This window comes from Geotrypetes seraphini, chromosome 7, assembly GCF_902459505.1.
Source record: "Geotrypetes seraphini chromosome 7, aGeoSer1.1, whole genome shotgun sequence".
NCBI lineage: Eukaryota > Metazoa > Chordata > Amphibia > Gymnophiona > Dermophiidae > Geotrypetes > Geotrypetes seraphini.
Window position 1 is genome coordinate 191,202,140 of NC_047090.1, and position 13,124 is coordinate 191,215,263.

Genomic DNA, 13,124 nt, shown 5'->3' on the forward strand with positions numbered 1-13,124 from the left:
CTCTTCAGCCTGGAAAAGAGATGGCTGAGGGGAGATAGGATTGAAGTCTACAAAATCCTAAGGGGAGTAAACAGGTACAAGTGGATCGTCAAAAATTACATAGACTAGGAGACACTCGATGAAGTTACAGAGAAATACTTTTAAAACCAATAGGAGGAAATTTTTTTCACTCAGAGAATAATCTCTGAAGCGTGTTGCCAGAGGATGTGCAAGGTACAGGCAGAATAGAAGTCACTAATGTAATGTAATGTAAGAGCAGATAGCGTAGCTGGTTTTAAGAAAGGTTGGCCAAGTTCCTGGAGGAAAGGTCCATAGTCTGTTATTAAGAAAGACATTGGGGAAGCCACTGTTTGCTCCTTCTCCAGCATCTTCCCTAATTGGGGGTTTTGCCCATTTGCTTTCCTGCCTTTCTTACTTTCACCAAGATCCATCTGTCTAGCTTATTCCCCAAACTTTCCTCATCCTGCTCTCCCTTCCCAAGCCTCTCCTCCAAACAAATGCCTACTGTCTCTTCTGCCTCTACCCCACTGGTAATCTGATTGGCAGCAAAACCTGTTCTTCACAATTCAGAATAACGAATAAGTCTGAATCTTATGTAATATCAACACAAGATCAGCAGAGAGGAGAGGAACTACATACTAATGAGAACTGGCCCATAGGAAGGAGTGGTGGGAAGCAAAAATACAGGCTGGAAGGGTTAGCTCCACTTTCCCCTCTGTAGGCTTTTGCCGCATTCACTTAGTTCATCTGATGGTAAAACTGGGCCCTAATTTGAGATATAGCCAACAGATTAACCATCACCCCTAATTGTATCCCTACCCTGGCATCCTGTTTATCTATCTAGCCTGTTATTGCAAGCTCGACTGTCTCCTTTGTAACTCTGTACAGCACTAATGTACATCTGGTAGCGTACTAGAAATAATTAATAGTAGTAGTAGATATCACTGCCACTGTGAAAAAGCCAGCTTCAGTATGCATTCACTTAGTTCATCTGATGGTAAAACTGGGCCCTAATTTGAGATATAGCCAACAGATTAACCATCACCCCTAATTGTAACCCAACCCTGGCATCCTGTTTATCTATCTTGCTTGTTATTGCAAGCTCGACTGTCTCCTTTGTAACTCTGTACAGCACTAATGTACATCTGGTAGCGCACTAGAAATAATTAATAGTAGTAAAAGATATCACTGCTGTCAGCCTAGCTATCGCTACCATTCTGCATTTTCAGTTGGCATTACTTATGTCAGCGAAGGCCTATGGGAAATTATATCAATCTGACTCTGGCATGGGAATGCAGATAGACCCTGAGGGCAGGGAAACTGTTTCAAGTAGCCCTGATTGAATCATGACTAGCTAAAAGGTGTTAATGTCTGATTAAGAGGGTGCTTAGGACAATGGGTCCAAGTGCACAGATCAAGCACAGAGACTAATCCCATCTTCCATGCTTGCAGGTATCACACCCTCCTTTGTCAATTAAATTGACCATTGTCTCAGTTTGCAAGTTCTAAACAGAAAGATACTGGGACATACAATATTTTCTATATTCAGAATAAGATTCCAAGGTATAAAAGCCTCCTCTCTGCTCTATCAATCTATCTATCTCTGGGCCCTTGGCTCTCTTGTTCTTTCTTTCTTTCTCTCTCTGGCTCTCCCTAGAACTGCAAGCTTCTATGTCTCTCTTTTCCTCTGAACTCTGTAAGGCAGGGAAACTGCTTTGCTCTCTGCTTAATTGTAATGCTTAATTATTGTAATGCTTCAGAATATTGCTTTTCTGTAAGACTATTTCTATAATATATTCTTTATGCAATCACCTCTGGCTTTGCCTCTTTGATTCTACTTCCTGGTGAGTCTTCAGTGAGGGAACTGAATCTGGGACCAGCGTTTGTCAGTACGCCTTTCACTTAACCCCTACCACCATACATAGTGGGGGCCACGAACAAAACTGACAACTATGGACCCTATGGTTATGTGGTGATAGGAAAATATCCTCTATAATAAAACCCTAAGCGCACATGCGCACTTAGGGTTTTGTGCTATTTGCCTCCGTGTTTTGTCCCTCTGTGCCGAATTCCATTTTGGAACACGGAGGCACAGAACACACCGGCGACTCCCCCCTCCCGTCCTCACTCACCAACTGCTGCTGTTCCTCTTCAAAGCAACCTGCTGAGGTTCGCCAGCCGGCTGTAGCAAACCTCGCAGGCTGCTCTCCACGCGATCGCATCAGAGGGAACGTGCTACCGAGGTGGAGAGCGGCCTGCGAGGTTCGCTACAGCCGGCCGCGAACCTCAGCAGACTGCTTTGTTGAAGAGGAGCAGCAGCGATGGCAGGAACCATGGATGGAGGGGAGGTAAGAACGGGAGGAGGAATGGCCATGGAGCAGGCAGGCATGGCACAATAGGGGGCAGGGGGAGAGGGAAAGAGGGCTGCTTTGGGGTGAGGGGTGTGCTGGAGGGCAGACAGCAATCATGCTTTGTTCTGGGAGGGGGGAATGTTCTGGGAGGGGGAAATAGAAGGGGGCCACGGAGAGACAGGCATGGCGCAACAGAGAAATACAAGCAGGCAGGGGGGCCAGGGAGACAGACAGAAAGAAAGACAGACAGACAGGGGGCCAGGGAGAGACACAGACAGAAAGAATGGCAGACAGACAGACAGCGACCAAGGAGAGAGAGACAAAGAAAAAAACCCAGACAGACATCTACTCTAGCACCCGTTAATGTAATGGGCTTAAACACTAGTTATTAATAATGAAAGAAAAGTACCTGACAGCTGCAAAGAGTTCAGTGAAACATTTTTCTTGAGTAGTTTGGAGACGATTCTAGCCCCAGCTTCTTCCAGGTGGTTACCAGACAGATTCTGAAACCAAAGGAGACCAGTAAAGAGCATAGGAGGCAGCCTGCAAAGGACATTCTGTAGAAACAAAATGACCAGGGAACATCCCAAAGACCAATTTCCCAAGAGTAATCCTCTCATGGCCACAGGAAAATAAGATCCTTCACCTGCAGAACCTTCAGGCAACAGAAATTCCTCTTCCATCTCAAAACCTAACCTTTGCAATTGTTCATAGTTATAGAAATCTATCATTAATGCCTGAGCAAGTGAGATCTCTCTTGTTTGGGACTCAGTGAGGGATCTTTTTCATTAGTTACAGGTATTTAGCAGGAGTGGCATGGCATCTCATCAGTGACTCAGCAGGGGGATGTGGAATCTCTCAAGTGACTCAGCAGAGAGCAATATGGGATCTCTCATTAATGACTCAGCAGGGGAGGGATATGTGAACTTTCAGTGATTCAGGAGGGGCAGGGTATGGGATCTCATTAATGACTCTTATTAGTTACTGAGCAGGGGAGGAGTTCTGGATCTCTAATAACTCAGCAAGTTAGCAATATGGAATATTTTTCATTAGAAACTTAGAAGGGGGAGGTGTGTGGGATCTCTCATTAGTGACTCAGCAAGTGAAGAGATCAAGGATCCAGGGCTATCTCTAAGCAGGGGCCATCATGGATCCAAATTTGGTGACACTCCCAACCTTTCCTCACTCCGCCACGGCCACCCACTTGTCACACTCATTTGAAGGCTCTCTCACTCTCAAATACTAACCTCTTCTGTCATTTATTGGGAGTATGTCACATTCATTTCAAGGTCTCTCACTCTCACATTCTCTGAGCCCTTCTCTCACTCATTAAAAATGTGTCACACTCATTTGAAGGTCTCTCGCTCTGAAACACTGACCCCCGAGTACGTCACACTCATTTGAAGATCTCTGACTCCAACAGTCTCTGAGCCCATCTCTCACTCATTAAAAGTGTGTCACACTCATTTGAAGGTCTCTGACTCTCAAAGTCTCTGAGCTCTTCTCTCACTCATTAAAAGTGTGTCACACTCATTTCAAGGTCTCTCACTCTCACATTCTCTGAGCCCTTCTCTCACTCATTAAAAGTGTGTCACACTCATTTGAAGGTCTCTGACTCTCAAAGTCTCTGAGCTGTTCTCTCACTCATTAAAAGTGTGTCACACTCATTTCAAGGTCTCTCACTCTCACATTCTCTGAGCCCTTCTCTCACTCATTAAAAGTGTGTCACACTCATTTGAAGGTCTCTCACTTTCACAGTCTCTGAGACCCTTCTCTCACTCATTAAAAGTGTGTCACACTCATTTGAAGGTCTCTCACTTTCACAGTCTCTGAGACCCTTCTCTCACTCATTAAAAGTGTGTCACACTCATTTCAAGGTCTCTCGCTCTCACATTCTCTGAGCCCTTCTCTCACTCATTAAAAGTGTGTCACACTCATTTCAAGGTCTCTCGCTCTCACATTCTCTGAGCCCTTCTCTCACTCATTAAAAGTGTGTCACACTCATTTCAAGGTCTCTCGCTCTCACATTCTCTGAGCCCTTCTCTCACTCATTAAAAGTGTGTCACACTCATTTGAAGGTCTCTCACTTTCACAGTCTCTGAGACCCTTCTCTCACTCATTAAAAGTGTGTCACACTCATTTGAAGGTCTCTCACTCTGAAACACTGACCCCGAGTGCATCACACTCATTTGAAGGTCTCTCACTCTCACATTCTCTGAGCCCTACTCTCACTCATTAAAAGTGTGTCACACTCATTTGAAGGTCTCTCACTCTGAAACACTGACCCCTTCTGTCATTCATAGGGAATGCATCACATTAATTTGAAGGTCTCTCACTCTGAAACTCTCTGAGCCCTTCTCTCACTCATTAAAAGTGTGTCACACTCATTTCAAGGTCTCTCGCTCTCACATTCTCTGAGCCCTTCTCTCACTCATTAAAAGTGTGTCACACTCATTTCAAGGTCTCTCGCTCTCACATTCTCTGAGCCCTTCTCTCACTCATTAAAAGTGTGTCACACTCATTTGAAGGTCTCTCACTTTCACAGTCTCTGAGACCCTTCTCTCACTCATTAAAAGTGTGTCACACTCATTTCAAGGTCTCTGACTCTCAAAGTCTCTGAGCTGTTCTCTCACTCATTAAAAGTGTGTCACACTCATTTGAAGGTCTCTGACTCTCACAGTCTCTGAGCCCATCTCTCACTCATTAAAAGTGTGTCACACTCATTTGAAGGTCTCTCACTCTGAAACACTGACCCCGAGTGCATCACACTCATTTGAAGGTCTCTCACTCTCACATTCTCTGAGCCCTACTCTCACTCATTAAAAGTGTGTCACACTCATTTGAAGGTCTCTCACTCTGAAACACTGACCCCTTCTGTCATTCATAGGGAATGCATCACATTAATTTGAAGGTCTCTCACTCTGAAACTCTCTGAGCCCTTCTCTCACTCATTAAAAGTGTGTCACACTCATTTCAAGGTCTCTCGCTCTCACATTCTCTGAGCCCTTCTATCACTCATTAAAAGTGTGTCACACTCATTTCAAGGTCTCTCGCTCTCACATTCTCTGAGCCCTTCTCTCACTCATTAAAAGTGTGTCACACTCATTTCAAGGTCTCTCGCTCTCACATTCTCTGAGCCCTTCTCTCACTCATTAAAAGTGTGTCACACTCATTTGAAGGTCTCTCACTCTGAAACACTGACCCCGAGTGCATCACACTCATTTGAAGGTCTCTCACTTTCACAGTCTCTGAGACTCTTCTCTCACTCATTAAAAGTGTGTCACACTCATTTGAAGGTCTCTCACTCTGAAACACTGACCCCTTCTGTCATTCATAGGGAATGCATCACATTAATTTGAAGGTCTCTCACTCTGAAACTCTCTGAGCCCTTCTCTCACTCATTAAAAGTGTGTCACACTCATTTCAAGGTCTCTCGCTCTCACATTCTCTGAGCCCTTCTCTCACTCATTAAAAGTGTGTCACACTCATTTCAAGGTCTCTCGCTCTCACATTCTCTGAGCCCTTCTCTCACTCATTAAAAGTGTGTCACACTCATTTCAAGGTCTCTCGCTCTCACATTCTCTGAGCCCTTCTCTCACTCATTAAAAGTGTGTCACACTCATTTGAAGGTCTCTCACTTTCACAGTCTCTGAGACCCTTCTCTCACTCATTAAAAGTGTGTCACACTCATTTGAAGGTCTCTCACTCTGAAACACTGACCCCGAGTGCATCACACTCATTTGAAGGTCTCTCACTCTCACATTCTCTGAGCCCTACTCTCACTCATTAAAAGTGTGTCACACTCATTTGAAGGTCTCTCACTCTGAAACACTGACCCCTTCTGTCATTCATAGGGAATGCATCACATTAATTTGAAGGTCTCTCACTCTCAAACTCTCTGAGCCCTTCTCTCACTCATTAAAAGTGTGTCACACTCATTTCAAGGTCTCTCGCTCTCACATTCTCTGAGCCCTTCTCTCACTCATTAAAAGTGTGTCACACTCATTTGAAGGTCTCTCACTCTCACATTCTCTGAGCCCTACTCTCACTCATTAAAAGTGTGTCACACTCATTTGAAGATCTCTGACTCCAACAGTCTCTGAGCCCATCTCTCACTCATTAAAAGTGTGTCACACTCATTTGAAGGTCTCTGACTCTCAAAGTCTCTGAGCTGTTCTCTCACTCATTAAAAGTGTGTCACACTCATTTCAAGGTCTCTCACTCTCACATTCTCTGAGCCCTTCTCTCACTCATTAAAAGTGTGTCACACTCATTTGAAGGTCTCTCACTTTCACAGTCTCTGAGACCCTTCTCTCACTCATTAAAAGTGTGTCACACTCATTTGAAGGTCTCTCACTCTGAAACACTGACCCCGAGTGCATCACACTCATTTGAAGGTCTCTCACTCTCACATTCTCTGAGCCCTACTCTCACTCATTAAAAGTGTGTCACACTCATTTGAAGGTCTCTCACTCTGAAACACTGACCCCTTCTGTCATTCATAGGGAATGCATCACATTAATTTGAAGGTCTCTCACTCTGAAACTCTCTGAGCCCTTCTCTCACTCATTAAAAGTGTGTCACACTCATTTCAAGGTCTCTCGCTCTCACATTCTCTGAGCCCTTCTCTCACTCATTAAAAGTGTGTCACACTCATTTCAAGGTCTCTGACTCTCAAAGTCTCTGAGCTGTTCTCTCACTCATTAAAAGTGTGTCACACTCATTTCAAAGTCTCTCACTCTCACATTCTCTGAGCCCTTCTCTCACTCATTAAAAGTGTGTCACACTCATTTGAAGGTCTCTCACTTTCACAGTCTCTGAGACCCTTCTCTCACTCATTAAAAGTGTGTCACACTCATTTGAAGGTCTCTCACTCTGAAACACTGACCCCGAGTGCATCACACTCATTTGAAGGTCTCTCACTCTCACATTCTCTGAGCCCTACTCTCACTCATTAAAAGTGTGTCACACTCATTTGAAGGTCTCTCACTCTGAAACACTGACCCCTTCTGTCATTCATAGGGAATGCATCACATTAATTTGAAGGTCTCTCACTCTGAAACTCTCTGAGCCCTTCTCTCACTCATTAAAAGTGTGTCACACTCATTTCAAGGTCTCTCGCTCTCACATTCTCTGAGCCCTTCTCTCACTCATTAAAAGTGTGTCACACTCATTTCAAGGTCTCTCGCTCTCACATTCTCTGAGCCCTTCTCTCACTCATTAAAAGTGTGTCACACTCATTTCAAGGTCTCTCGCTCTCACATTCTCTGAGCCCTTCTCTCACTCATTAAAAGTGTGTCACACTCATTTGAAGGTCTCTCGCTTTCACAGTCTCTGAGACCCTTCTCTCACTCATTAAAAGTGTGTCACACTCATTTGAAGGTCTCTCACTCTGAAACACTGACCCCGAGTGCATCACACTCATTTGAAGGTCTCTCACTCTCACATTCTCTGAGCCCTACTCTCACTCATTAAAAGTGTGTCACACTCATTTGAAGGTCTCTCACTCTGAAACACTGACCCCTTCTGTCATTCATAGGGAATGCATCACATTAATTTGAAGGTCTCTCACTCTGAAACTCTCTGAGCCCTTCTCTCACTCATTAAAAGTGTGTCACACTCATTTCAAGGTCTCTCGCTCTCACATTCTCTGAGCCCTTCTCTCACTCATTAAAAGTGTGTCACACTCATTTCAAGGTCTCTGACTCTCAAAGTCTCTGAGCTGTTCTCTCACTCATTAAAAGTGTGTCACACTCATTTGAAGGTCTCTGACTCTCACAGTCTCTGAGCCCATCTCTCACTCATTAAAAGTGTGTCACACTCATTTGAAGGTCTCTCACTCTGAAACACTGACCCCGAGTGCATCACACTCATTTGAAGGTCTCTCACTCTCACATTCTCTGAGCCCTACTCTCACTCATTAAAAGTGTGTCACACTCATTTGAAGGTCTCTCACTCTGAAACACTGACCCCTTCTGTCATTCATAGGGAATGCATCACATTAATTTGAAGGTCTCTCACTCTGAAACTCTCTGAGCCCTTCTCTCACTCATTAAAAGTGTGTCACACTCATTTCAAGGTCTCTCGCTCTCACATTCTCTGAGCCCTTCTCTCACTCATTAAAAGTGTGTCACACTCATTTCAAAGTCTCTGACTCTCAAAGTCTCTGAGCTGTTCTCTCACTCATTAAAAGTGTGTCACACTCATTTGAAGGTCTCTGACTCTCACAGTCTCTGAGCCCATCTCTCACTCATTAAAAGTGTGTCACACTCATTTGAAGGTCTCTCACTCTGAAACACTGACCCCGAGTGCATCACACTCATTTGAAGGTCTCTCACTCTCACATTCTCTGAGCCCTACTCTCACTCATTAAAAGTGTGTCACACTCATTTGAAGGTCTCTCACTCTGAAACACTGACCCCTTCTGTCATTCATAGGGAATGCATCACATTAATTTGAAGGTCTCTCACTCTGAAACTCTCTGAGCCCTTCTCTCACTCATTAAAAGTGTGTCACACTCATTTCAAGGTCTCTCGCTCTCACATTCTCTGAGCCCTTCTCTCACTCATTAAAAGTGTGTCACACTCATTTCAAGGTTTCTCGCTCTCACATTCTCTGAGCCCTTCTCTCACTCATTAAAAGTGTGTCACACTCATTTCAAGGTCTCTCGCTCTCACATTCTCTGAGCCCTTCTCTCACTCATTAAAAGTGTGTCACACTCATTTGAAGGTCTCTCACTTTCACAGTCTCTGAGACCCTTCTCTCACTCATTAAAAGTGTGTCACACTCATTTGAAGGTCTCTCACTCTGAAACACTGACCCCGAGTGCATCACACTCATTTGAAGGTCTCTCACTCTCACATTCTCTGAGCCCTACTCTCACTCATTAAAAGTGTGTCACACTCATTTGAAGGTCTCTCACTCTGAAACACTGACCCCGAGTGCATCACACTCATTTGAAGGTCTCTCACTCTCACATTCTCTGAGCCCTACTCTCACTCATTAAAAGTGTGTCACACTCATTTGAAGATCTCTGACTCCAACAGTCTCTGAGCCCATCTCTCACTCATTAAAAGTGTGTCACACTCATTTGAAGGTCTCTGACTCTCAAAGTCTCTGAGCTGTTCTCTCACTCATTAAAAGTGTGTCACACTCATTTCAAGGTCTCTCACTCTCACATTCTCTGAGCCCTTCTCTCACTCATTAAAAGTGTGTCACACTCATTTGAAGGTCTCTCACTTTCACAGTCTCTGAGACCCTTCTCTCACTCATTAAAAGTGTGTCACACTCATTTGAAGGTCTCTCACTCTGAAACACTGACCCCGAGTGCATCACACTCATTTGAAGGTCTCTCACTCTCACATTCTCTGAGCCCTACTCTCACTCATTAAAAGTGTGTCACACTCATTTGAAGGTCTCTCACTCTGAAACACTGACCCCTTCTGTCATTCATAGGGAATGCATCACATTAATTTGAAGGTCTCTCACTCTGAAACTCTCTGAGCCCTTCTCTCACTCATTAAAAGTGTGTCACACTCATTTCAAGGTCTCTCGCTCTCACATTCTCTGAGCCCTTCTCTCACTCATTAAAAGTGTGTCACACTCATTTCAAGGTCTCTCGCTCTCACATTCTCTGAGCCCTTCTCTCACTCATTAAAAGTGTGTCACACTCATTTCAAGGTCTCTCGCTCTCACATTCTCTGAGCCCTTCTCTCACTCATTAAAAGTGTGTCACACTCATTTGAAGGTCTCTCACTTTCACAGTCTCTGAGACCCTTCTCTCACTCATTAAAAGTGTGTCACACTCATTTGAAGGTCTCTCACTCTGAAACACTGACCCCGAGTGCATCACACTCATTTGAAGGTCTCTCACTCTCACATTCTCTGAGCCCTACTCTCACTCATTAAAAGTGTGTCACACTCATTTGAAGGTCTCTCACTCTGAAACACTGACCCCTTCTGTCATTCATAGGGAATGCATCACATTAATTTGAAGGTCTCTCACTCTGAAACTCTCTGAGCCCTTCTCTCACTCATTAAAAGTGTGTCACACTCATTTCAAGGTCTCTCGCTCTCACACTCTCTGAGCCCTTCTCTCACTCATTAAAAGTGTGTCACACTCATTTCAAGGTCTCTCGCTCTCACATTCTCTGAGCCCTTCTCTCACTCATTAAAAGTGTGTCACACTCATTTCAAGGTCTCTCGCTCTCACATTCTCTGAGCCCTTCTCTCACTCATTAAAAGTGTGTCACACTCATTTGAAGGTCTCTCACTTTCACAGTCTCTGAGACCCTTCTCTCACTCATTAAAAGTGTGTCACACTCATTTGAAGGTCTCTCACTCTGAAACACTGACCCCGAGTGCATCACACTCATTTGAAGGTCTCTCACTCTCACATTCTCTGAGCCCTACTCTCACTCATTAAAAGTGTGTCACACTCATTTCAAGGTCTCTCACTCTCACATTCTCTGAGCCCTTCTCTCACTCATTAAAAGTGTGTCACACTCATTTGAAGGTCTCTCACTTTCACAGTCTCTGAGACCCTTCTCTCACTCATTAAAAGTGTGTCACACTCATTTCAAGGTCTCTCACTCTCACATTCTCTGAGCCCTTCTCTCACTCATTAAAAGTGTGTCACACTCATTTGAAGGTCTCTCACTTTCACAGTCTCTGAGACCCTTCTCTCACTCATTAAAAGTGTGTCACACTCATTTGAAGGTCTCTCACTCTGAAACACTGACCCCGAGTGCATCACACTCATTTGAAGGTCTCTCACTCTCACATTCTCTGAGCCCTACTCTCACTCATTAAAAGTGTGTCACACTCATTTGAAGGTCTCTCACTCTGAAACACTGACCCCTTCTGTCATTCATAGGGAATGCATCACATTAATTTGAAGGTCTCTCACTCTGAAACTCTCTGAGCCCTTCTCTCACTCATTAAAAGTGTGTCACACTCATTTCAAGGTCTCTCGCTCTCACATTCTCTGAGCCCTTCTCTCACTCATTAAAAGTGTGTCACACTCATTTCAAGGTCTCTCGCTCTCACATTCTCTGAGCCCTTCTCTCACTCATTAAAAGTGTGTCACACTCATTTCAAGGTCTCTCGCTCTCACATTCTCTGAGCCCTTCTCTCACTCATTAAAAGTGTGTCACACTCATTTGAAGGTCTCTCACTTTCACAGTCTCTGAGACCCTTCTCTCACTCATTAAAAGTGTGTCACACTCATTTGAAGGTCTCTCACTCTGAAACACTGACCCCGAGTGCATCACACTCATTTGAAGGTCTCTCACTCTCACATTCTCTGAGCCCTACTCTCACTCATTAAAAGTGTGTCACACTCATTTGAAGGTCTCTCACTCTGAAACACTGACCCCTTCTGTCATTCATAGGGAATGCATCACATTAATTTGAAGGTCTCTCACTCTGAAACTCTCTGAGCCCTTCTCTCACTCATTAAAAGTGTGTCACACTCATTTCAAGGTCTCTCGCTCTCACATTCTCTGAGCCCTTCTCTCACTCATTAAAAGTGTGTCACACTCATTTCAAGGTCTCTCGCTCTCACATTCTCTGAGCCCTTCTCTCACTCATTAAAAGTGTGTCACACTCATTTCAAGGTCTCTCGCTCTCACATTCTCTGAGCCCTTCTCTCACTCATTAAAAGTGTGTCACACTCATTTGAAGGTCTCTCACTTTCACAGTCTCTGAGACCCTTCTCTCACTCATTAAAAGTGTGTCACACTCATTTGAAGGTCTCTCACTCTGAAACACTGACCCCGAGTGCATCACACTCATTTGAAGGTCTCTCACTCTCACATTCTCTGAGCCCTACTCTCACTCATTAAAAGTGTGTCACACTCATTTGAAGGTCTCTCACTCTGAAACACTGACCCCTTCTGTCATTCATAGGGAATGCATCACATTAATTTGAAGGTCTCTCACTCTGAAACTCTCTGAGCCCTTCTCTCACTCATTAAAAGTGTGTCACACTCATTTCAAGGTCTCTCGCTCTCACATTCTCTGAGCCCTTCTCTCACTCATTAAAAGTGTGTCACACTCATTTCAAGGTCTCTCGCTCTCACATTCTCTGAGCCCTTCTCTCACTCATTAAAAGTGTGTCACACTCATTTCAAGGTCTCTCGCTCTCACATTCTCTGAGCCCTTCTCTCACTCATTAAAAGTGTGTCACACTCATTTGAAGGTCTCTCACTCTGAAACACTGACCCCGAGTGCATCACACTCATTTGAAGGTCTCTCACTCTCACATTCTCTGAGCCCTACTCTCACTCATTAAAAGTGTGTCACACTCATTTGAAGGTCTCTCACTCTGAAACACTGACCCCTTCTGTCATTCATAGGGAATGCATCACATTAATTTGAAGGTCTCTCACTCTGAAACTCTCTGAGCCCTTCTCTCACTCATTAAAAGTGTGTCACACTCATTTCAAGGTCTCTCGCTCTCACATTCTCTGAGCCCTTCTCTCACTCATTAAATGTGTGTCACACTCATTTCAAGGTCTCTGACTCTCAAAGTCTCTGAGCTGTTCTCTCACTCATTAAAAGTGTGTCACACTCATTTCAAGGTCTCTCGCTCTCACATTCTCTGAGCCCTTCTCTCACTCATTAAAAGTGTGTCACACTCATTTGAAGGTCTCTCACTTTCACAGTCTCTGAGACCCTTCTCTCACTCATTAAAAGTGTGTCACACTCATTTGAAGGTCTCTCACTCTGAAACACTGACCCCGAGTGCATCACACTCATTTGAAGGTCTCT

At 44.3% G+C, this 13,124-nt stretch overlaps 1 protein-coding gene across 1 annotated transcript in view; it reads right to left on the minus strand.

Moving 5' to 3' along the window:
* The window catches only part of LRRC74A (leucine rich repeat containing 74A), a 111,327-nt gene that overhangs the window by 79,012 nt on the left and 19,191 nt on the right, over nucleotides 1–13,124 (minus strand). The window contains exon 4 of the mRNA XM_033953276.1: nucleotides 2,761–2,854. Within this exon, the coding sequence (XP_033809167.1) occupies nucleotides 2,761–2,854 (94 nt within the window). The remainder of the gene's footprint in view (nucleotides 1–2,760; nucleotides 2,855–13,124) is intronic.